Here is a 26,135-nt window from a genome sequence, read left to right as displayed (position 1 = left end):
TGTCTTGTTGGGATTTAATTTCAGTCTGTTCTCATAATCCTACTCAATATTTAATTAAATAGTATTCAAAGGTACTGACTGCTTCTTAAGATGGTTTGGACAGTAAAGCTGGGTGTTATATACATACCTTATTTCAAAGTTCTGAATAATGTCTTCCATTCATTTTATATAGATGCTAAACAGCATAGGGTATAATGTAGGACTCTGTAATTGTCCTTAGGAATAATAGGGCCCGTTCCATATTCACACAATCCATTCTGAATGTTCCAGTTTTGCCAGTATTTTTACAATACAGGTAGTCCTTGATTTATGACCACAATTGAGCCCAAGATTTCTGTTGCTATGTGAGACATATGTTAAGTGAGTTTTGCCCTGTTTTATGGCCTTTCTTGCCTCAGTTGTTAAGTGAATCATTGCAGTTGATAAGTTAGTAACCCGATTGTTAAATGAATCTCGTTTCCCCATTGACTTTGCTTATCAGATGATTGCAAAAGGGGATCACATGACCTTGGGGCAGTACAACCGTCATAAATAGGAACCAGTTACCAAGCATCTGAATTTTGATCACCTAATCATGGGGATGCTGCAAAGGTCGTAACTGAAAAATGGTCATAATTTTCAGTGCCATTGTAACTTTGAACAGTCACTAAATGAACTGTTGTAAGTCAAGGACTACCTGTATGTTGCATAGACAATGTGGACATTCCTGTTATACAATCAGGAAACTGTCCAGCATTATAATGCCATGTGTCAAACCATTTTATCCATTCTTCCACCTTTTCAGAGGATTATAGCAACCTTGCATCTAAACAAACAAGAGAATGTTCTATATGTAACAATAGAGTCCCAGAGTATTCCTCTAACTCTAACCAAACAAAATACCAACACTAGTGTGTGTCTTGCTACATTTATTGGTTGAGATTCCAACAGTAAAGACGCATGGTTGATTTGATGGATATGAGATTCTGAGCCACTTCTGGTCAGGACAAGAAATCTATAGTAGACTGCTGCTATACCAGACATCACCTTGACTAGCTCAGGAACAGAGATGTTTTGGGCAATATCCCTATATTACACAATACCATCCAACATATAAACTTACCGAAGTGTAATAATATAAAAAATATAAAAAATATTAAAAATACAATTTAAACAACCTCATGGATTCATTCATTCATTTGTTCGTTCATTCGTTCATTCAATTTGTATAGATCTTGTCTGAAAGTGTCAGGTTGAAATACACAAGTGGTATTTCTAGAAGTTTCATTGCCATTGTTTTTTTAAAAAAACTTGTATAATTTATGTCAACTCTGCTGGAACATTTATGAAAAAAATGTATTCAATGCTAATTGTTGATTATAACTATACTTCAGAAAATGTTAATCATTATCTGCAATACATGTGTAACTTCACTGTTTAAATCAGTGAGATACATAGTTTTGTTTAATGTATTTATTTCTATCCTTTGTCAATATTCAGTGGATTTTTATGTGCAATTAAGTTATTAAAACAAAATGTTCTTTTTGCTAATAATACTGTAGAGACAAAAGAACAGATACAGAAGAGAGATGAAAAGTGTCTGGCAACTCTGTGTGGGAGGAATAGGAAGCAATAAAAACCTTTGTCCTAAAGTTGATTTCAATGGGTTTAAGAGCACTTTTGTAGGAAAATAGTTTTGTCCATATAATAATAGTGATTTAATTTCAAGATTCATGATGCATTTTTTACTGCAAAAAAACCTCAGGTTTAGGTAGAAGTTTTTTGGTGCCTTGAACATTTTGTTAAACTGTTTCAATATTGACAGACATGCTCACAAACACCATATGAGCTGAAAAATATAAGAACAAGCCAGAGGTAGTATTCAGCAGGTTCTGACCAGTTTTGGAGAACTGGTAGCAGAAATTTTGAGTAGTTCGGAGAATTGGTAAATATCACCTCTGACTGGCGCCACCCCCATCTATTCTCTGCCTCCTGAGTCCCAGCTGATTGGGAGGAAATGGGGATTTTGCAGTAATCTTCCCCTGGAATGGGGTGGGAATGGAGATTTTACAGTATCCTTCCCCTGGCACGCCCACCAAGCCACGCCCACCACTGGAACAAACATCTTTTGTATATTTGATTTTTTTTCTCAAATCAAAACTAAAAGATTTATGACAGAACACAGAACACATTAACAATTTTAAAAATATAATTCTCTTTACCTTGCTCTTTGCCACTGAAATCTTACCTTGCTCCTATTATCTGGGGGCATCCTAAGAAACTTTTATGGATTAATCTATGTTGGTGAAACGCTACAATTCACTGATTCTGACATTTTACATTTTGTCAGAAATGTAACATTTGCTTCATTTTAGTCATTCACTTTTTGTCATTCACTTTGAAAGAAGATTGTATCATGTGCATTAAGACATGTGCGTTCAGAGGGATCTTTCCCTCTTATTCTAAATTAATAATCTACTTTCCTCTCATCAACAGATTAAATTGTTCTGTTTAAATAACAGTAACACTATATATTTAAAATACTACATATTTAAAATACCTTTTAAATATGGAATGTACTTTCATATGTATTTATGTATGCAGTACCATATGTACATATGAAGTATGTAATGCATGTCTACAGTACTGAATGAGTTTTGTATGATTATATGGAACGGGTGGGTTCTACTTATATTTACTACCAGTTCGCAACGGGAGCATGCATGCATGCACAGAAGCTTCTGCACATGCGCAGATCGTCAATTATGACATCCAGGTGGGTGGGCGGAGCCTCCCGCCACTTTTACTACCGGTTCGCAAGAACCGGACAGAACCGGGAGCAACCCACCACTGATATGGAAGCAAAGGATCATAGACTTGAATTGACTTTTTAAGCCATTAAGTCAGCTATCTTTTTTCAGATTAAAACTACTGTATTAATGACAACAGAGTAGTTTAGGCCATGTTAGGCAGTTAAATGATAGATAAATCAATCCATTGGTAGACATGCTGTTCCAGAAAGATAGTATTAACTGTTGTACAGGTACTCCTTGACTTACGACCAAAACTGAGCCCAAAATTTCTGATGCTAAGCAAGACAGTTCAGTGAATTTTGCCCCATTTTATGATCTTTCTTGCCACAGTGGTTAAATAAATCATTGCAATGTTAATTTAATAACATGGTTTTTAAGTGACACTGTCTTCTAGTCCAGTTTGCTTGTCAAAAGGTCTCAAAAGGTGATCACATGACCCTGGGACACTGCAGTTGTCATAAATATGAGTCAATTGCCAAGCATCTGAATGCTGCAATGGTTGGAAGTTTTAAAAACTGTCATAAGCCACTTTTTAAAGTTCCATTGTGACTTTGGTCATTAAATAAACTGTTATAAGTCGAGGACTACCTGTATATACTTTGGTATTTATCATACAATTAACAAAAAGCTATAGTTTGGAAATAATGGGCTGATATAGAATTGATAAAGAGTATCTAGAGTAACTAGTTATGATAAGTAGTTACTCTAGAGCAGTGCTGTCAAACTCCCGGCCCACGGGCTGGATGTATCACGCATTGGCCACACCCATGCCCATGCAGTTTAGCAAAGGGGGCAAAAGTCCCAATACGTCATGTGACACCGCCGTGACAACGTGAGTTTGACGCCCTATTCTAGAGACATGCCATTTTTTTCTATTGTATCCAATTTAACCTGTGATATTCCAAAATTTGATTCTAGAATTTACTACAGTCATATCTACTTATATTCCTATAATCTTTTTTCTCCTATTTTGATTTGCAGAGATTCCAACTTATTCTATATGAATACCCCCTTGGTATAGTGTGCCACTTTGGCTCTGATTACTCTGCCTCTTAATTTCCTCAGTACTCTGTTCTTTTCTTTCTCATCCTTTTTGAGACATTGAAGGAGGCAGCCTCAGACATGATAGGATCTTCAACTGCTGAATCCCAAAGAAAAGGGATAGGATAGTCTCCCCAGTCAAAACAATGTATATTACAGTTTTAATATATTTCATGTAACAATTTTGTCTTACTCATACAATTATAGAATGTGATATTTGTGCATAGGCTGCTCAGATGGCAGCTGCTATATTTGTAAAGTCTAGCTTTTTTATTGTCTCTTGAATGGGGTACAAATGTGATTTATCTCTATGCATCCATGATGACTGATTGCCTGGTTTCCAGACATTCCCTAGCATTTTTGCCTTTCCCCAGCTTGGTCTAGGATGCTTATACTTTTCCCAGTTGAGATTGTGGGTTGAGTCTGTCTATATGTTGCAAGATTAAGAAATTTTCATTGTGTCTTCTGACTGCTAGTTGGCATTCATGAATGCTCTCCGCTGATCTTCTACCAGTCTGTCTTACATACTGGCTTTATAGTCCTTACATATATTCTGGATATTTTTTTCTTGTTCGGCTATTGGGGTTTTGTTCTTGTTGTTTACTTAAGATGTTTTTGAGGGTGTTACTTGGTTCATGTACTATGGTGATGCTATGTAATTTTTTTCTGAGATGGTTTTTATATATGGGAATATTATCCTTTTCATAGCTTGCATTGGTTGTGTTGTAGTGAGTTCAGTGTGTTATCTAGGTTGACTGCATTAATGATGATGTCACCTAGCCTGGTAATGAAATGTTTGCAAGCAAACAGCCAAGCACAAACAGCACCAAAGCCTCCCTACTAATGATTATATAATGTTTCCTTTGATTTTTCAGCAAGAATGTTGAGAGATGAAAAAGATAATTACTGTAAGTCGCTGAAGAACTGAAGACATTAAACCTGAAACAATATAGCCTTTTTTGTATATATTTATTCTATTCTTGTATTGATAACTTATTATAAGTTATATAACTTATAATAAGTTATAAGTTTTGTTAAAATTGTAGGATCGATAACTGAACATATATAACATCCATGTTTATTTATGCTAAGGAAAATCAACTAGCAGCCCATATGTTTTCTGGGTTTATTTTGAACAATCATTGTCCATTTTAGAGATAGGAACAAGTAGTGCAAAAAAATTCAGAGGCTTTAAGTTTATATAGGACAACATGTAATCACCTGAAGTAAAGAAAATAGTGGAGAAATGATGCTATCATGAAGGATTTTGGAATATGCTTGTTATCACAATTGGCAGATAATGACTTTATAACCATGGTAGCATTCATTTGCAATTCTCCTCTCAGAATACCCTGTCTCAGCTGCAGATTGTGATCATGCAAATAGTCTAGCACTTGAAAACAATGTCCCAGTTACATCAACTGACTCAATTACAGCCACCTCATAAAACTGCAGCAGTTCAATCTACATTAGCAAAATGTTTTCTGTATTCTGAGGTAACCAGTTGTGTAGTGGATAGTGTCAAGTAATCCTCTGGATACTAGAATAAAATGTAGTGACAGCATGAAGGAGCTTGTACTAAATTTTATTTTATTTATTAATCAATTTTCTAAAGCTGCCTTCTAACAAAAAGTGGTTCTGAGCAACTCTAGAATGTACAGCATTCTAGAGAAAATCTAAATCAATCTGTTACTTTTATGTAATTATGTAGATGGCAATCGAAAACAAAATAGCAACCATCATAAATTGAGTTAGGTCATCCAGCAATTTGGCTTTCTATTGATTACTGATAGACAAATCTGGCCCTAGGTTCTGCCTCGATTTACCTCCCAAATAAGCAACCGAGTCGGAAGATAATTTAAAAACAGTGAAAAAGTGGGATCTCCCTATGAAAAGGAGACCCCTGAGATCCATCTTACATTCCTTTTTATAGTTAACACAACAAAGAAAAATGAAAGAGGAAAGTTGGTTGATCAAGATAAGAGTAACCCCTTCTTGCACAGTAAATCAACTACAAAGCTTGTTTGAAATTAGATAACCAGATGCCTGTTGACACTAAGAAACTTTTCTTTATCAGCAGATAATCTCCAGACATCCTTCCGTAAATTATCTTTTCAGTTTAGGAATGTTAAAAGCTATCTAATCAATCCATACAATCATAAGATAAAAGTTTTCCTACATTCTGTAATGAGCCTGAATATCATTTTTATCATAGCCGCCCTGAGTCTTCGGAGAGGGGCGGCATATAAATTTAATTAATTAAATTAAATTAAATTAAATTTTAAAAGAAAAAAATAAGTCAAATTAAAATACAAAGTATCTATGTTAAGTTAACAAGTTACAAAATCCATATTATCTGCCCTCGCTATACTGTCAGTGGCTTTCCAATGCTTCAGTTTCTGAAACTGGATTTTCATTAGCCTTCTTTTAAAATGTTAGATATTTTATCTTTATAGGAATAGTATGATTAGAGTGCTTTCAAGTATTATTTCTGCTATATGTTCTCTGATGAGATACGAGTGGGAAAAGCATAACTAGCTAGATATGGAAGGTGATCAATGCCTCTTTGAAGGAGAGGTGTTGCCTGTGGCCTTGGAAGAGACTTGAAGTGCTCCCTTCAAAAGAGGCTGTTTTGAACCTTGCAGTTCTTGACAACTATTGTCTGATCTCAAACCTTTCCTTTTGGGGAAAGTTGTTGAGAAGTTGGTGGGGAGTTAGCAATCTAGAGGAATTGGATTATCTGGACCTTTTTTGGTCAGTATTTAATCCTGAGCATTATAATAATACAAACTACTCTGTCTGATAACTAGTGACTATTTTTGTAGGGGCCTGCATTGGAGTAGCGTACCCCTATAAGATTTCTTGGTGACTTTTGAGAGTATCAGCCATGATATCCTTTTGGATTTGAGAGTTGGAAATTAGAGGCATTGTTCTTTAGTGGTTTTGTTCTTGTCTCAGTATCCATTGCAGTTGGTAGAAATGAGGGAGAAAAAGTCTGCTTAGTGGTCGTGTGCCCTCTCCACCCTGCTTGTTAACATTTACACAAAGCTTCCAGGTCATGAATGCAACTATTCATTTAATGATTTAATGACCATTTAATGACCATTCAAAGTTACAAAGACATTGGAAAAAAAAAGACTTTTTCACACTTACAACCATTCCAGCATCCCCATGGTCACATGATTAAAATTCAGCCATTTGGCAGCTGGCTCATATTTTTGCAGTGCCCTGTGGTCACATGATCCCTTTTGACAAAGTCAACAGGGGAGCCATATTCACTTAACAACCATGTTACTGAATTAACAAGTGTTAGTAGTAGTAGTAGTAAGCTTTATTGCGGTCAGAGACCAAATTAAAATAGACAAAGAAAGGGAGCATATTTTACAAATATGGATAGATCATGGGACAATACACCATCTACTGCCTCAAATACAATCTGTACTGTCAATGCTGGTGATCCTCTGCCGTCGGGCTTACCCGTCTCTTTTCCTGTTTTTTTCCAGCCACGACTGTAGCAAAATTTTTTGCCACCTTTAGAGTTATATTGGGGTCTGCGTCCTGGAGTAGGAAATAAAGGCTGAACATATCAGGTGAACCAGGGAATCTCTGGGAAATAGGAGAAATGAGTCTTGATCTTATATCCCGAATTAACAAGTGTTAACAGCACTTAACAACTGTGGCAAGAAAAGTCGTAAAATGGGGCAAAACTCACTTAACAAATATTTCACTTAGCAAGAGAAAGGTTGGGCTCAATTGTGGTCATAAGCTGAGGACTAGTTGTAATGCCATTCCAGCCCATCTAGGAATGTTGAAGTCACATTCGATTCTCTGAATATGTTGGGATCTACATGGGATGAAAGAAACTGAAGTTGAAGTTGGACTTTCTGTTTGTTTCTAGAATTTCTCTATCAGAACCAAATAAATCTCTCAAAAGGAAGGCACTACCTTTAAGGGTCCAGATCCATGATTTAGGAGTTTTCTTGAACTCATGGCTACTGCTAAATGGGCAGATGGAAACTGTGGCCAGAAGGGATTTCAGTTGTGCATTTGTTGCATGGAATGCTAGTGCCACACCTTATGAGCTATTGCTCATTTGTATAAAACAAGGGATTGCCCTTGAAAACTGCCTAGAAGCAGAATGCAACATATATTCGGGGGGGGGGGGCTTTCATCACTAAGAGCACATTAAATCTGTGTTCTAAGCCCTGGACTGGTTACCAAAATCCTTTTGGGGCTTGATGCTTAGATGGCCACCTTCTCCAATAGGAATCTCAACTCTCCAATAAGAGAATCCTAGGTGGATCTCTTTTTGGATCCCCACTTTTGTGAGATGAAGGGAGCAGAAAACACACAGGTGCTGCTTCTTAGTTTTGTTGTCTATTTTGTGGAACAATCTTCCACTCAAAGATTGGTTAGATCCACACATTTGCTACCTTCCAGAAACAGGCTAAGACAACATTTGGGAGATATTTGGGATCAGAATAACAGAGTTGCAAGGGACCTTGTCGGTCATCTAGTCCACCCCCTTGCCCAAGCAGGAGACCCTACACCATTTCTGACAGATGGCAGTCCAGCCTCCTCTTGAAAGCCTTCAGTGGTGAAGCTCCCACAACTTCTGAAGGCAAGCTGTTCCACTGATTGATTGTTTTCACTGTCAGAAAACTTCTCCTTATTTCTAGGTTGAACCTCTCCTGATTCTGTCAATTATTGTTTTGTTTTTTTGCTGGTATTATTTTATTCTATTTTATTTATATATTGATAATAAAGACTATCAGCATTTTAATTTGTATTGTTTCTCTGGTATTTTTTAAGTGTCCTGTGTGAATCTATTCTGAATATTGCTATATACAAATCTGATAAATAACAGTGTACATGCAGCATTGGCCTCCATTAGAGAAGCAGCTTTATTTCTTGCATCCCCGACACACAGGAAAAACAAACAATTCAAAAGCATTTAATTATTGATTTATCATATTATTTCCTCTTTCCAATAGCACAGAAATATTTTCCCGCAAAATAACATCTATTCCAAAAGGAACCACTAATGAAAACAAATGGATGTTGTTAAGGGATTGTTACATCCTTGCACAGAAATCATTAGAGTTCCAAATAATGGTCATAACTTCATTTTAAAAAAAATAATAATGCTAATTTGCATAGGTTGAAGAGTTATTCCAATATATTTACAAACTTCAGATTATGTAAGTTTAAATCAATACTGACTTTTTTTCTGTATTACTAGGACTATCAACATTACAAGCTGTACTAGACACTGCAGCTGAAAAGAAATGGCAAGTGACTGCTATAAATGTGGGGAATATTAACAATGATAGAAAAGATGAAACGTATCGCTCATTATTTCAAGATTTGGAGATAAAAAAGGAAAGACGAGTAATTCTTGACTGTGAACGGGATAAAGTCAATGACATTGTAGATCAGGTTTGCTACTATTTCTTTTTCAATATCTATGTAAGTAACTGTGAAATTATTGCCAATAATCACCATTATGTGCTTATTTAGTAGCATTGGCAAACAAATTATGATTATGATATAATTTCTCTATTTATGTGGGAACCAGTATATATTAACTGTGCTGTTGCATTGCAAGACCAGTCCTACTATTAGAGTGATGATATAATATTAAATAAAGTAAATGGCAGCAAACTGTTATATAATTTATTACATTTTAATTAATACCTTGGAGAGAGAAAACACTTCTAGGATTTTCTCTCTAGAGATCAGATTAATTCGTCTGGCTTTGGACATATGCCTTGATTAGTAAACTATTATTTGGAATGTCAATGTTACAGGTAGTCCTTGTTTAGCAACTATCTTAGATAGTGTCTATCTGCAAATACTATGGTAATAAACTGTTGTCCATGGTAGTAAACAAATCATTTTCTAATCAGTGAGCACTCTTACATCCATATTTCTGCACCTGAGAACAACGCATGCTGGAGTGAGCATAATAATGGTGTTGCTGCATGAGAGAATTTTATCTGAATGAGGGAGCAGTAACCAGTGGTCCTTACAGCATATGTCTCTCCCTCCCTCTCTCTTTTTCTCAGTTTACTTAGTGATTTGGACATTTAGCAATAATTTCACTGGAACTAATTGCGATTGCTAAACAAGAACTATTTGTATTTGCTATGAGACAATAGGTTATTTCTGTTGCATGAAATAGAAATGTAACTATTAAAACAACTCCAGATACACCATATGAAAATGTTGCATTAATGAACTTGCATCTGGCATGTACCTAATACAGTAAAATGGATGGCATTTTGTTTGCACACAAAGTGCACATTTATTTATTCAAATTTATTAGCTGCCCAAGTCTAATGGACTCTGGATAGCAATAGACAATACCAAGTGAAATGCCAATGTTCTATAGATTCCTAGTTACACCTATAACTTTAGCTCCATTGTGTTTTTAGTTGCCCATTAAATAAATATGTTCAGACATATATAGAATATAGAAATGATTGTCCAATGTCTTGTATTTGAATACCATTATATATGCTAGGCCAGCAATCAGAAGTTGCAGAGTTACTTGGTCACCTAATAGACAGTTGTGCCATCCTCCATAGTTCTATGTAGTAATCTCAGCTAGTCATGGGGTTTAAAGGTTATCTCACCATTCAACACGGGAAGGGGCAGATTTTATTTTATTTTATGTTACAGATGAAAATACCTAACCTGATATCTGTAAATATGTGTGCTTGTTTATATGTCATTATGTGATGTCATTGTGTCACTTACCATTGGTTAGTACTTACCATTAGCCCCGCCTTCTCTGTATATAAGTTCTTGTTCCTCCCAGATTAGCGCTTGTCTAATTGTGTTCCTGAGAAAGAAAAGAAATAAATATTACTATTACAAGAAAGCCTACAGTCTCTTATATATGGGCCTAACCAGGATAACCAAACTAGCAACAAATTGGTAGCAGAGGATGGTTTGGTAGGCCCAACCGAACATAAAGATGCAAGACTCACATAACGACAAAAGAAGACCTGCCACCAGATACATAACGAAAAGAATGGCAGCTCAACTAACTCCTGACAAATATACACCACTTGAAAATATTAAGAAACAAACGCAATTACAAGAAAATGAACTGCTAACACCAAACAAAGAAGATGAGGTAAAAAGAAAAATACTAGAATTAATAGAAACAACTACAGCTGAATCAAATCTGCTTGTGAAAATCCGCAGCATAATAAACGACCACGGAACAGCAGCAGATAACGAAAATAACAAACAAGAAAACTGCAAGGTAAGAAATTCAACCCCTGACTTCAAAAATGACACCAAAGATGGCGACAGCTTCCCGCCTTTTTCATGGCAGCCATCTTACCCACCTAATACCTCTAAAATGCCTGACCAATTACTAAAAGAATTCCAAACCTCAAACTACGAAATAAAAAACAAAACCTACCAAGAAGATGATTACCCGAGTCCAAAAACAAATAAAAAACAATTATTTAAACAAAACAAAGCTCAACCTACTGAAGTAGAAATAGACAATGCTATACAGGTGCTAACTGCAGCACTCGGGACTAAACTAACAATACCAAACAAACAACCAGAAAATGAAATAGAAAATTCTAAACTACCATCTACCAAAGGCCAAAAAGAAATAGACTGTCTAAAGAAAGGCCTAGCCACCCGAAGAAAGACAAGCTGGCAATCATACTTACCTACTGAAGAGCAGCTCCCTGAACAACCCGGCTCCATTGGCAATGGCGGCCCGCCTCAAGCTCCACTTACTGACGACCTCAGAGAAGACTCCCCGATGAGCAGAGCAGCACCCCAGGCATTCTTCAGTCACCAGAGGCCCTCCGGAAACAAAGCAGAGCAACAGAAGGCCGTCTGGGACTTCACCCCAGGAGCTGCAGACACAGGAACCTCCCTCATCGACTGCTGGAGAAAAATGAGGACTGAGCATGCCCAGAACGAGCCTGCAAAGAAAGAAGAAGGAAACATAAATACAAGTCAGCGCAACATAGAGATAAGTAAATACAGACATACATCTACCATACCCAGGCCTTATTGTGAGTATGCTAAGGTCTTAAATCATGGACAGCTACTAAACATGAATAACACCTCACTACACTCAGGGACAATACCTCCAGACTTTATAAAATTGAAATTAGATGGAAGCAACTTAATGGAATGGGATCAGTGTTTACAGATTGTATATATGAAAGAAAATGTTTTATTTTTTATTGATAACCCACCAAATAAGCCTTGGACCTATGAAATAGACTGCCTCCACCACAAAGCATACTATATGTTAATTGTTTCTATTTCCCCAAGTATACTCCCCAGTATAGAGCATAATTTAACTGTATTTGAAGTATATCAAAAATTATTCAGACTGTTCTATAGCAAAAATGTAGCCACTACCACAAAAATCTCTAGGGAATTCTATTCTGCCAAACTAAAACATGATACATCCATGAGTGAGCATATCTTGAATTTAAACGCTGTAAGAGCAGACCTTATTCAAAGGGGAGAAACCATTTCTGACAACACCATGAAAAGCATTATAATTAACTCACTAGATCACAGCTGGGATAACTACATTACACTAATAGATAACCTAAGTATAGAGCAAATTACTTTAGAAAACCTTACCAATAAGCTTATTACTGAAGATAGACTTAGAAGAGAGCGATATACACAACAAAGAGAAGGTAGAAATCAAAGAAGGACTGATTTCAGGGCCAGAGACAGATACCCACATGAATGTCTCACATGTGGATCTGAAAGACATCAGAGTAGAGACTGCCCCAAGAATATAGGATACAGTGACTCATATAAACACAAGGATAGAAGAATACACTTTTTAGACAGAACCTCCCCAGATTACAGGTATAAGAGAAGAGAATCACCACACTCTAGAGAAAGACAAACTTACAGAAATAACCCTAGAGAAAATAAGAAAGGATCACTATATGGAATAAGAAATAATAACACTTTGATATCTGATTCACTCAACACCTGGCTCATAGATTCAGGAGCCACATGCCATACAACTCATAATAGAGAAATATTAAGTAACTTCACTGAAAAGAAATATTATATTAAAGTAGCAAACCAAAATAGAGTCCTAGTGAGAGGAATAGGAGACACGCATATAAAAGGTATAGGAAAAATAGAGGGGGTACTATTTGTGCCCGAAATTCCAAATAACATATTGGCAACCCTAAAGTTAAGCATAGACAATGCAATAGAAACCACTTTCAGAGGTGGAAAGGTATTCATGACTAAGAACAACAGAAACATAGGTAAACTATTTACAAATGATGGACTAACATACCTACTGCCACAAGATAACGAACTAGTCTATGCAAACTATCAATTAAGAAACGAAAAACCAAATTCAGATAGCCATGATGAAAATAATGATAAGAATGCATCAAACACTGATACTAATATGTCTGAAAATTTAAACAATGGAAAACCTATTCACGATAATTGTAGTCACTTACTCCACAGAAAGCTAGGACACGCGAGCTTTCCAGTCATACGAAAAATGTTAGAGTGTTCCGAAGATTTAAAGATAAAGAACTGTAAAAATTACTTAGAATGCTCTGTGTGCAATTCTTCCAAAATTAAAAACAAGCCAAAACCCAAAAAAGCCACTCGCACCACACAATCAACCTTTCAACTAATTCATATGGATGTAGTAGGCCCATTAAAACCTTCAATTAAATACAAAAAAAGATACTTCCTGACCATAGTCGATGACTATAGTAGATTTGGTTTTGTATACACCCTTAACCACAAAAGTGAGGTTTTCAAAAAATTTAAGGAGTTCTTTAAAATGGTAGAAACACAACACAATACCAAAATCAAACAAATAATGACTGACAGGGGGTCGGAATTCCTATCCAACGAATTTTCAATTTGGCTAAAATCACAAGGAATATTGCACTTTAAATCTTGTCCATTTTCCCCATTCCAAAATGGAGTCTCTGAAAGGAAGAATGGTTTGCTACAAACCATGGTTAAATGTGTGTTAGATGATGCTGGTTTAAACCAGTCATTCTGGGCTGAAGCCCTTAATTATTCCAATTACACTATAAATCGCTTATGGTCCAGTACAATCAATAAGACCCCATACGAACTCATGTATGGAAGGAAACCAAAAATTGGGCATTTACACGTATTTGGTGTATCTGCTGATGTATATGTGCCCTCACAGTTAAGGCGCAAAGGAGAGAAAGTATCCAAAAGACTGATATTTATGGGGTACGAATCAGGAACCAAGGGATATCGCTTCATTGATAAAAATAATCACTTCATTGTATCCAGATCTGCCGTGTTTCATGAACACATGAACTGGTCAAAATTACATCTCAATGAAATTTACCCAGAATCAAAAAATATTACACACACGCACGCAAAACATCACACATCAGATACGAACCCCAAATCCACATCTACTAACAGAATCAAATGCCCAGTAATAGTTAATGATGAATGGAAAAAAGGACACCCCACTTTGAAAGTAGATCAATTAACCGAAAAAGAAGCTAAGTATATGCATAGCGATGAACATCCCCAGAATAGGCCCATTAGATCCAATAGGGGCATAATTCCTAAAAGATTAGATGATTACGTACTGTCTATCCAAGCTAAACACCTGACTCCTAACACATATGATGACATACTTAAGCTACCCCTAGAAGAAAAAAGTAAGTGGGAGGAAGCAATGAAAAAAGAGATGGACAGTTTGAGAGAACTAAATGTATATACACCAACAGACCTGCCCACTGAGAAATCCCCTATTGGCACTAGGTGGATCTATAAAATCAAGGAGCTAGAGGATGGTAAATTCCTATACAAAGCCAGGTTGGTGGCTCAAGGCTTTGCCCAAAGATTTCCGGATGACTATGAAGACACTTACTCCCCAACCGTTAGATCAGAAAGCGTGAAAACAGCACTAGTGTTAGCTTCTATCTTAAATCTGGAAGTATATCAATTTGACGTGCAGACAGCCTATCTGCACGCTGATCTAGATAAAGAAATTTATGTGAAAGCACCCCCAGGAAAGGATACAAAAAAGGGAGAAATTTGGCTATTAAACAAGAGCCTTTATGGACTAAAACAGTCCGGTAAGCGGTGGTATGAGTGCTTATCAAAGATACTTAAAAATATGGGTTTTGTAGCTACTTCATCTGATTTTTGTTTTTTCACAAAAAAAAATAATGATTCTATTGAATATGTTTTGATTTATGTTGATGATATATTGTATTTTGGACACGACAAAATTAAATGTGATAATTTCGCTGAACAACTAGGCAAAAATTTCAACTTAAAAATATTAGGAAAGGTAAATAAGTATCTAGGAGTCCAAATTGACAAAACAGATAAGGGGTTCAAATTATCTCAGAAAGACAAGATTATGGAACTCATACAAAAATGTAACTTAATTAATTCAAAAATTTGTGATACTCCTATGTCAACTGATTTTTATAGGAATGTGTATAATGAGTACGAACCATTCAAGGATAACACGTTATATCGATCAATTATTGGGTCCTTATTATACATATCTAATTGGACCAGGCCTGATATCACCCTTGCTGTAAATTTGTTGTCAAGACATGTAAGCAATCCTAACTCATACCACTGGGAAGGAATTAAGAGGATTCTAAAATATCTAAAGTCTAGCATTGATATGTGCTTATTCTTAGAACCATTCATTTCTGAAAAACCAACTTTGACCTGCTACGCTGATGCTGATTGGGCTACTGATTCAAAAACCAGAAAAAGTACTTCTGGATATGTTTTTCTTATAAATGGCTGTGCGGTGCACTGGTACACAGGCAAACAGAATTTAATTGCCACTTCCACAGCGGAAGCCGAATATGTTTGTTTATCCAAAGCGGTCAACAATCTAACTTGGTTCGATGACTTGTTAACCAATGTGTGGGATGAACCTGTTTATCCAATTATTATCAATGAGGACAATAAGGCAGCAATTGATATATCAGCTTCCGAAGCAATAGGTCAACGATCTCGACATATCGATATAAAATATAAACATGTAAGACAACTGTCAAGTATAGGATTTATTAAAGCTGTCCATTGCGATACTAGTGAACAAATTGCTGATATCCTCACTAAGCCATTGCCAACCAAACAACATATGTATTTGACTTCCAAACTTGATGTGCATATATAATCTTAATAACCCACCATTAGTTAGGTATTTTAGAGGGGGATTTGTTACAGATGAAAATACCTAACCTGATATCTGTAAATATGTGTGCTTGTTTATATGTCATTATGTGATGTCATTGTGTCACTTACCATTGGTTAGTACTTACCATTAGCCCCGCCTTCTCTGTATATAAGTTCTTGTTCCTCCCAGATTAGCGCTTGTCTAATTGTGTTCCTGAGAAAGAAAAGAAATAAATATTACTATTACAAGAAAGCCTACAGTCTCTTATATATGGGCCTAACCAGGATAACCAAACTAGCAACATTTTATTTACTCACATTTATTATAGCTGTCCAACTCTAGTGGATGGTATGCAAAAAACCTTCTGTAAAAACAATTAAAACATTAAACCACATAATAGCATCGACTAAAACAATCTTAAAGGCATTACATACACAGGCAATTGGGTGATCCACTTGCGGTCTAAAATTCTGTTGCTGGTCAAAAATATAGAATAGAATAGAATAGAATAGAATAGAATAGAATAGAATAGAATAGAATAGAATAGAATAGAATAGAATAGAATTCTTTATTGGTGAAGTGTGATTGGACGCACAAGGAATTTTATTTTTTTTATTTTAAATTTATATACCGCCCTTCTCCCTGAGGACTCAGGGCAGTGTACAGCCAGAATTAAAAAACATAAAATACAAATATTAAAAAACAATTAAAATATATATAAATTTGGCCCAAAATTAAAAATACAAACCAATTAAAACATTTAAAATTTCTTCTTATTGTCTTATTCTTATTCTTATTCTTCAATTTGTCTTGATGCATACGCTTTCGGTGTACATAAAAAGACAAGATATATTTGTCAAGAATATTGCTGTCTTCTTGCTCAGTGGGAGGAGAATGGAACATGCTAGTTTATTGTTGGCCAGCTTTGAGCGTGAAAATGAATATAAAAATGAAGTATTTTAGAGTTTCTGGACTGAAAGCCATTTTCATAACAATTAAAAATAAAATCCATATTTTAATCTACAATGAATTCATCCACATAAAGCAAGGTGTATTGTCGGTTATTTTTTTGAACATAATCATGCAGTTATTGTCATTTATGAAATATGTTTTATTGTATCTGTACCTTTTATTTGGTTCACTTCTAGGTTATTACAATTGGTAAACATGTAAAAGGATATCACTACATCATTGCAAATTTGGTAAGTTAATTTAATATTTGCCTGAACATGTAATATTTCCAATGTTAAAGTATATTTTATGCATGGTTGTGTATACAATATTTAATTAAAGGTCTGTAGTTCTCTGAAAAAAACTCAGAGAATATTGGAAGTATTTATTCTTGGTTCTTGCGTTATCGTCTAAAATCATCAGCTTTTTTTGCTCTAATTACCTTTGATTATATAACTATTACTTAGCTGCCATTCTCTGTAGCCCCACATTGTTAGTAACCTCCGTATGATTACCATATATGAGAAAGCAGGAAGAAATCAATTTTTTGTTGGCCTCAAATATGACATATGACATATACACATTAAGTGTTGTCTGCAAAGTCGTGTGTGTGTGTGTGTGTGTGTGTGTGTGTGTGTGTGTGTGTGTGTGTGTATTTAGCCGTTCTATGAATTGTTGTTAATATTCCCAACTGTAGGATAAAATGTGTTGATAATATGAATACTCTGTGAATAATTGTAGAAAACATTATTTCAAATTAAATAAAATTTCTATGTAAAATTTTAAATTATGGTATACATGAAAGAAAATAGCATTGAAACAGTTTTAAGAAATTTGATCAATAGAGTCATTATTTTCCTTTTTCTGTTTTGTCTTCTGATAAAAACAATAGAGCAAAACCATTTATTTAAATAGTAAGCATGCTTTATATATAAACCATGATTAATTCAAATTATGGCTAATAAGCCAAGGCAACAAATGGCACCATATTTTTGATACAGATAGTTGTTGACTTATGATAAAATAAGAACTTTGTCAATTCATTATTAAGTGGTGTGGTTGCTAAATGAAGCATCACATGACTGCTCCTTATTTTATTACCTTTTTGCTGCAAGTGAATCATCATGGTTGTTAAGTGAGACATCAAGTGATTACAACTTGCAGCCTTCCTGCTCCCCTCCCCATTGACTTTGCTTGTTGGAAGTCAGATGGGAAGGTTATAAATGGTGGCCAGAAGACGTTGTAACTGTCATATATGTAGAGTGGTCACCAAGCATCCAAATCTCTTTTAACAGACTTTAAGAAGTCCATTCTTAACCATAGTGACTGTCAAAATTACACCATGTACATTGTAATGTCTTCTTCTCTAATTCCTTTTTTACTCCTTCAAATGTCGAGTTGCTTTTCTGGCAGCATCAACCATTGTTAATTGATGTTGTTGTAGTATGTCTTTGATGTTGTCTCTCCATCTTCCTCTGGTTTGGATTGTGCTCTTTGACCTTCTCCTCTTTTTGTATGTGCTTGTATGGTATGAAATCCCACAAATACCTCTTCAGATAGGCAAACTACTTTATTTGCTGTTTGCATGTAATTTAATATTGGTTCTATACCAATTCTTTCTCTTATGGTCTCATTTCTGATTTTATTTCTTCTGGTCACTCCAGCTGCTTTCCTCAAACATCTCATTTCCATGGTGACTAACTTTTGTTTATGTTTTATTGTAAGTGTCCATGTTTGGCACTGGTAACATAGGGTGGAGATGAGTTTGCTTTGTATAAGATGCTTCTTTGTGTTGATCAGTACTGCCTTTATGTTGTAGGAGTGGAGCAAGCTGCCCTAATACTTGGTTTGCCTTACTGCATCATATGTTAATATCTTCATCCCTTTTACCATCTTTGGTGAATGATGTTTCTAGATATTTGAATTTTGTTACTTGTTTAATGCTTGTTCCTTCTATTACTCTATTTAGGGTATGCTTTTTTTCTTCCAATTGCCATTACTTTTTTTTTCTGATTTTCATATTATTTGTCGGGCATTCTTGGTTCATGACTATAAGATGTTATTGCGGTTTCTTAGCTGTACTTACCTAATCATCTGCAAATATTGTGGATATTATTTCCATTCTTGCATTTGGCTTCTTCGCTTATGCTGTCAAAGTAGGTGATAAATAATAGTGATGATAGTACACATCCCTGTTTTACTCCAGATGTTCCGATGTTCCTTGATTTGTTCTGACTACACTTCTGCAATCACTAATAAGCTTTTGCATACTCTAATAAGATGTTCACGTATTCTGTATGGGATTAATGTTTCTTATAACAATTTCCTATCAACTATATCAAATGATTTATCTCAATCTACAAATATGACAAAGAGATTCTTACTGCATTCCATATTTTTTTCTAATATTTGCTTAAGCACAAAAATTGCATCTGTGCAGTTTCTATTTCTTCTAAACCCCACCTGCTCTTCTGCTAGTTGTGGTTCTATAACTGGTCTTAATCTCATTTCTATTATTTTGGTGTACATTTTCTCTACATGACTCAAGAGTAAGATGCCTCGATACTGTGTGCATTCTCATTTCCTTCCTTTGTTTGCTTGTTGACAATTGATAGGTGCAGTTAGTTGTGTCCATGTTGTGTTAAAGCTTCTATGTAGCATCATGATGTGACAATGCAAATTCTCTCCTTTCATGCCTGCATTGTGACATCACATTTAAGTACATGAGTTTGCATCACAATGTTCTCTTGTCATTTGTCCTCTCTTTGTTCTCCTCCTGTAAAGACTTACTTTTGAAGCTGTCCAAACTAACACACATAATATAATGACACTGTAAAGTATATAAGCTGAGAAAAGTATTTAAAAACATGAGAGTACTCTCATCTACAAGGAAGAAGTAAAATTAATTCATATACAATACACCGATATACAAATATGTGTGTGTGTGTGTGAGTGAGTGAGTGTGTGTACACAAAGCTTATGGAAAAGCTAGGGTTTAAATTCCAGGATCTGAAATTTTAGAGTACAGGTGGTTGTCAATATAAGACCATTTTTTTATGATTATTCAAAATTACAATGGTGACATGACTGTTGCAGTGCCCCCAAGGTCACATGATTAAAGTTTGAATGCTTGGCAACCAGCACATATTTATATTGGTTGCTGTGTCCTAGGGTTACATAACCTCCATTTGTGACCTTCTGACAAGCTTCTGTCAAGCAAAGTCAATGGGGGAAGCTGGATTCTCTTAATGACCACAGCAAAAAAGGCCACAAAATCAGATGTGACTCATTTAATGGCAACATTGCTCAGCAATGGGATTTACGATCCCAATTGTGATCATAAATTGAGCATCCCCTGTATTCGGTCTACATCACTTGAAAGTTCTACATCAAAATACAGGCTTAAAAAAGTCTTTCTAGCTGATAGATTGTAGAAGCTCCGATGAAAGTGCATGACAGAAGTTTCTTTATAATTCATATTTGTATTCTCTGTTTATTCAATTTAAATATCCAAGGCCTATGGATTCTGGACCACATACAAGTGCAAAATATCCATAAAAACAGATAAAATGCTAAACCATTGTGCAACTGAAATGTATATTTTCCATACCCAGGGATTTACTGATGGAGATTTATCAAAAATACAATTTGGAGGAGCTAATGTGTCAGGATTTCAAATAGTGGACTATGATGATCCTTTGGTGTCAAAATTTATACAGCGCTGGTCAACCCTGGAAGAAAAAGAATATCCTGGAGCTCACACTAGCACGATTAAGGTAGATGATTTTTCTTTTATATCTGGAACAGTGTTTACTGATGGTTATTTACTTACAAATCCAATCTTTCTAGCTTGGCAACCATTCGTGCAAGCCTAGGGCACTAGCACGCAAATCTCCATTCATGTCAATGGAGCTTCCTGTGCAAACATAAGGGCCCGCAGCCTCCACTTGCGAGAGTGGAGTTTGATGCACAAGCGCAAGCGTCTTACGCTCGCACGAGTGGAGCTTCGCATGTGAGCTGAAGCGCTGTCTGTGCAAATGAAGCTTCATGCACATGCACTTGCCCGCCATTTGTGTGACTAGAGCTTCATGCACACACACTGACTCATCTCTCCCATGGCCCATTTCTAAGGGGCCACAGACCGACAGTGGGCTGCAGCTTGGGTGTTGGGGACTGCTATCTTAGAACATCTAATAATATTATTTTGCATTGTCTTAAATTATCTCCGAATGTGTGTAATATTAAGTTGGCATATTTGAAATATAAAAATAGTTTTCTACAACAAGTTTTGTTGTACAAAATAAAGTTCTGCAAAATAAAAATAATAACATAGAAAACAATAATCACAGACAAATTATCTTTCCTGCTAATAGTGGTATAGGTTCATTAGTTTCTGAAATAAATGCATTTCTTCCCAAATAGGTGATTGATTCTAAATTTGCTAATTCATGCTTAGCTCTAGAAAGCTGGGAAAGAAAAAAAAAGTTCTAAGAGAATTTACAGATTTGTAATTTAATTAAAGAATGGCAAAATGTGGTTAAAAGAATGAATAGAAAGCAAAATAAAAAGGTTGCTTTGATTTGTGGTATCACAATGATAAAATGGGTAGTCAGTTTTATCCAGATGTTGTTTTGAACTGTATATATGCTGTATGTATTCTGTATATTTTCATGGTAGTACTACTATAATTCATATCACTGCCAGTCTGCTATGTCACTTTGTTACTAGTTTAGAAACAGGTGGTGGTACTTTACTATATGGACATTTTTTAAAAAAAATGCATATGGCTCCAAGAAACTACAGCCTGAATATAATTCTCGTAATTTTTATTTTGGCATCAATGGGAGACTCTCTTACTTATAGAAGTTATTGTACAAGTCTAATTAAACGGACAGATATAATATAATAAGGCTTCAGAAGTCTGAAGTTATGTATCTTGTAAAAATTAAACTAAACATACATTTTATAACTGTTTCAAATAGTTGTGCCAGCTGTTATAGACTTAAAGACATGAAATATAGATTGTGACTTTCTTCAGGGCTATCGTTTCCTTATATTCCAGCCATAAGCGTTTTGGAAAATGAGAGTTAAAGCAAAAAAAAAAAATGGCTGCCATCTCTTTTACAGTATTAATGAAAACAGATTTACAGATTGCTGCTCTGTTAGAAAAGCTTATAAGTCCTTAAAAGAGGGGTTTGCACCTTTTTCTGGAGAGAGAAATTGGATGATCTAGGAGGAAAAATGCAGCTGTAGTTTTGGTTTAATCTTGTGTTAACTTTTTTATACATAATACTTTTGACTTTTTATAATTTTATAATAATTATAATTACTTTATAATTTTAGTGTTGTACTGTTTTTATTTTATTTTATTATTTTATGGTATGCTATCTGTTATGACATATGGCTATAACAATAAAGTTATTTACTTGACTTGATTGCTATCAAATGCTCTGCCAAGTATATGTTAATTCTTAGAGATGGGAGAAAGGAACCACAAGTATATGTAGTCCTCAACAAATGAACAAAATTAGGACTGGTATCTCAGTTGTTGAGAATGATCGTTGAGTGAGATGATTACATGACCACTTTAGTCAATGACAACAATCTTGGCACTTCCAGTTGCAGTCTTTAAGCAATCACGTAGTTCGTTAACACTGAGGAGAAGGTCCACTTGTAGTCCCACCACATGTGGGAGGACTGGATCCTCTCTCAACTATGCCCAGGAGAACCTCAACCTTTCCCTACACCACCATGCCCAGGAGGCTTCAGCCCTTTCCTTATCCCACTAGGCCCAGTATCTTTGCCTTTTTCTGCAGTTGCAGATGCACCAAGCTGATAAGAGGCATGTTCTTCTTACTGAGGCTACCTCACACCATCCTGCAAGCGGACCATTCTTGTTATCATTGGAAAGGTCCCTTTCCAAACTGCATGATTTGGAGAAGTGCCTTCCAAAGGCTGTAAGAACAAACTATCTTGTGAAGTATGTGAATTATACAGCATTGGTGGTTCCTATCCGGGACGACAATGAAGATGCTTATAGCTTATAGGGAAGAGGTGATGACTCTGGTGGACTGGTGCAATAAAAGTAACTTGGTTCTAAATGTTATTAAAGCAAGAGTTCATTGTAGATTTTAGAAAGATATGGTATAGTCATACTCTACTCAGTATCAAGGATGCAGCTGTAGAGGTGATCAACAGTATTAATATCTGGGGTAGAGATAACTAACAATCTGAATTGGTCTCTTCACACGTCATCCTTAGTGAAGTGTGCAAACCAGTATCTGCATTTCCTGCATCAGATCAGATCTTTCTCCTTCTGTCCTGGCCGCTTTTTACAGAGGCACAGTTGAGAGCATTTTAACAAATTGCATCATTGTTTGGTTTGGTGGTAGCAGTGCCTCAGATAGAAGGTCCATACAGAGAGAAAATTATAGGAAGCTCTGTTCCTTTCATTCAGGATACTGCTTATAAGCGCTATGTGCTTAGAGCTCAAAGCATTGCTAAATTGCTCACACACCCACTTCACGGTCTGTTTCTGTTGCTCCCAAAGTATTTCTAGCAGAACTACCAGATTCTGTAACAGCTTTCTTCCCTATGCCATCCGTCTGGTAAACTCGCAGGATTTGTTTTTCTCGCCATGTACATGTATACATCCGAAATAGAGTGAGTTGTTTCTCTGTGTCATATAATATATGTGGGTATATGCTTATTTATTTATTTATTTATTTATTTATTTATTTATTTATTTATTTATTTATTTGGCATGTTTATGTAGTGTATATTGGAGATGGTGACTCTTTGAGAGCTGTATGCAAAGAAATTTCATTTTAATGTATGTCAATTAGTATATATTTAAAGTGTTAGTAAAGTTATTCTAAGTCTAAGTGGGCAAAAGAGAACACCTCAGCCAGAATGTATATACATTTCATGCAAGAAGAAGGAAGATTTGAGTTGTGATGACAGAAGGGCCACCTGTACCTCCTGCACAGATCCCTTTCAGATGAAGAGGGAAAGAGCTGGCTTTATGGCAGGGAGTGGATGTGAAGATTAAGCGTACATTTGAGACCAGTGTGTTCAAGAGGATCCTTTTTTTAAAATTTGATTTATATGCCGCCCTTCTCCGGAGACTCAGGGCGGCTTACAATGTGTTAAGCAATAGCCTTCATACTTTTGTATATTTATACAAAGTCAGCTTATTGCCCCCACAAACTGGGTCCTCATTTTACCTACCTTAGAAAGGATGGAAGGCTGAGTCAACCTTTGAGCCTGGTGAGATTCAAACTTACAGTAATTGCAGACAGCTGGTGTTAATCACAATGCTTTTAGTCTGCTGAGTCACCAGGACTCTTGTGCTTAAGATCCTCACGGAGTCCATTCCAGTTCACATGCAACCCAGTTTGGAAAAAAAAAAAAAACATTCTCTAGGTAATCAAGAACTGCTTTCTTCAACCATTGGTCTTTTTGAATGGAACATGTAGGCCCAACATAGCCTGAAGACTCCAGTTTGGGGATGGGTTCTCTAGATATGCTTATTTCTGTCAGGACCATATATCACAATAATAGTAACAGTCACTTAGATAAAGACCCATCAAATTCATGGTTATAGCAAGAAAAACAACTGGTCTTCAGCAATTTCTTTGAACCTTATTTATTGGACAGATTTTAAAAAGCAATATCTATTGTTCTCTCTCTGTCCCCATCTCTCCCCCTCCCCACCGCTCTCTGTGTGTGTAAGTGAGGGAAGTATGGCCCTGTCTACTTTTAATTCTGGCTTCTGGTTCCATCTTCCTTTTTAGTCCTTATTATATAAGGATAAAAATATTGTCTTAATGTTTATCTTTGTCTAAAGGTCAGAGACATAGAAAAATCCAACTAAATTGTAATTAGTATTATATGACGTGTGCCTCATAAACTATTTTATATTTGCCCCAAGTCAGCCATTATTCAGTACATGTATAAATGATCAAAGTAACAGCAGGAGAAATTGTCTCTCTCAGTGGTGTGCTCTGACATAATTTAGTTACTGACTAGCTCCGAATAGGCAGTGCTAAATCATTTCAACAACTGATTAAATTTGGAGAATTTTGGTTTATATTCCCTATATGATCGATTAATATATTATCAAGAGAAGAAAGCAGATGGGGAGAAATGGTTCTCAACATATCCATCCTATTCCATAATAATTGCAGTTTTGATGGCTTTTCTGGAAAGAAATAGAACCTAAGTTCATGTTTATGAGAAAATTCCTAAAATAAATGTAGTAGATCCAAGTGACATCATAGGACATATCTGAAGGAAATTGAGCTTGTGACTGCTGTTCAATAAATATTAGCAAAATAAATATTTGTTCTAAAAATATGAGAGCAATGGAAAATAATAAATAATAAACAAAAGCAGTTAAAAAGAAAGATAAAACAAAAGAAAATGAAATTTAAATACTTTGTTGCAGAACCATGCTCTGTAACTTTCTTTACATGCAAACCAGTGGTGAAATCCAAATTTTTTTACTACTGGTTCTGTAGGCATGGCTTGGTGGGCGTGGTGTGGCTTGGTGGGCATGGCTTCATGGGCGTGGCAGGGGAAGAATACTACAAAATCTTCATTCCCACCCCACTCAGGGGAAGGATATTGCAAAATCTCCTTTCCTGCCCCACTCGGGGGCCAGCCAGAGGTGGTATTTGCCAGTTCTCTGAACTACTCAAAATTTCCACTACCGGTTCTCCGAACTGCTCAAAATTTCCGCTACCAGTTTTCCAGAACCTGTCACGCTCACATTTTCAGCAAACTGGTGGTGAAATTATACTATATTTGCATGATTTAAAATGTATCCATCCATTTTCTGATCTTTACTAAGTATTTCCAGGGTATACAAATCTTCTTGCTTTAGTTTCCATTATTTACATACAGTATAGCTTGCGATCATTCGTACCATTATCTTTCCATAATTATTTTTGTTTAAAAAATTTTAATTTTTAGATCCATGCCCCTCATTGCATCATGCAACCTAACATTCACTGCAAATTGTTTGTATTCTTATCCAGCAATACAAAATCATCTGCATGCAAAAATATTCTCAAATTTATATTTCAGTATTCTGATGACATGCAAATCTATGATGTGGCACTCTGAATGGATTGAATACAGCATAAATA

The 26,135-nt window shown here is 35.7% G+C and overlaps 1 protein-coding gene across 3 annotated transcripts in view; it reads left to right on the top strand.

Moving 5' to 3' along the window:
• Positions 1-26,135, top strand: part of GRIA2 (glutamate ionotropic receptor AMPA type subunit 2) — a 91,742-nt gene that overhangs the window by 42,150 nt on the left and 23,457 nt on the right. For all 3 annotated transcript variants that reach the window (XM_070948410.1, XM_070948411.1, XM_070948408.1), the window contains exons 3-5: positions 9,076-9,272; positions 17,181-17,234; positions 20,598-20,759. In XM_070948410.1, the coding sequence (XP_070804511.1) occupies positions 9,076-9,272; positions 17,181-17,234; positions 20,598-20,759 (413 nt within the window). The remainder of the gene's footprint in view (positions 1-9,075; positions 9,273-17,180; positions 17,235-20,597; positions 20,760-26,135) is intronic.

The sequence above is a fragment of the Pituophis catenifer genome, unplaced genomic scaffold, assembly GCF_029215685.1.
Source record: "Pituophis catenifer annectens isolate HBS135680 unplaced genomic scaffold, rPitCat1.0.hap2 SCAF_8, whole genome shotgun sequence".
Taxonomy (NCBI): domain Eukaryota; kingdom Metazoa; phylum Chordata; class Lepidosauria; order Squamata; family Colubridae; genus Pituophis; species Pituophis catenifer.
This window is presented reverse-complemented; position numbering and strand designations above follow the sequence as displayed.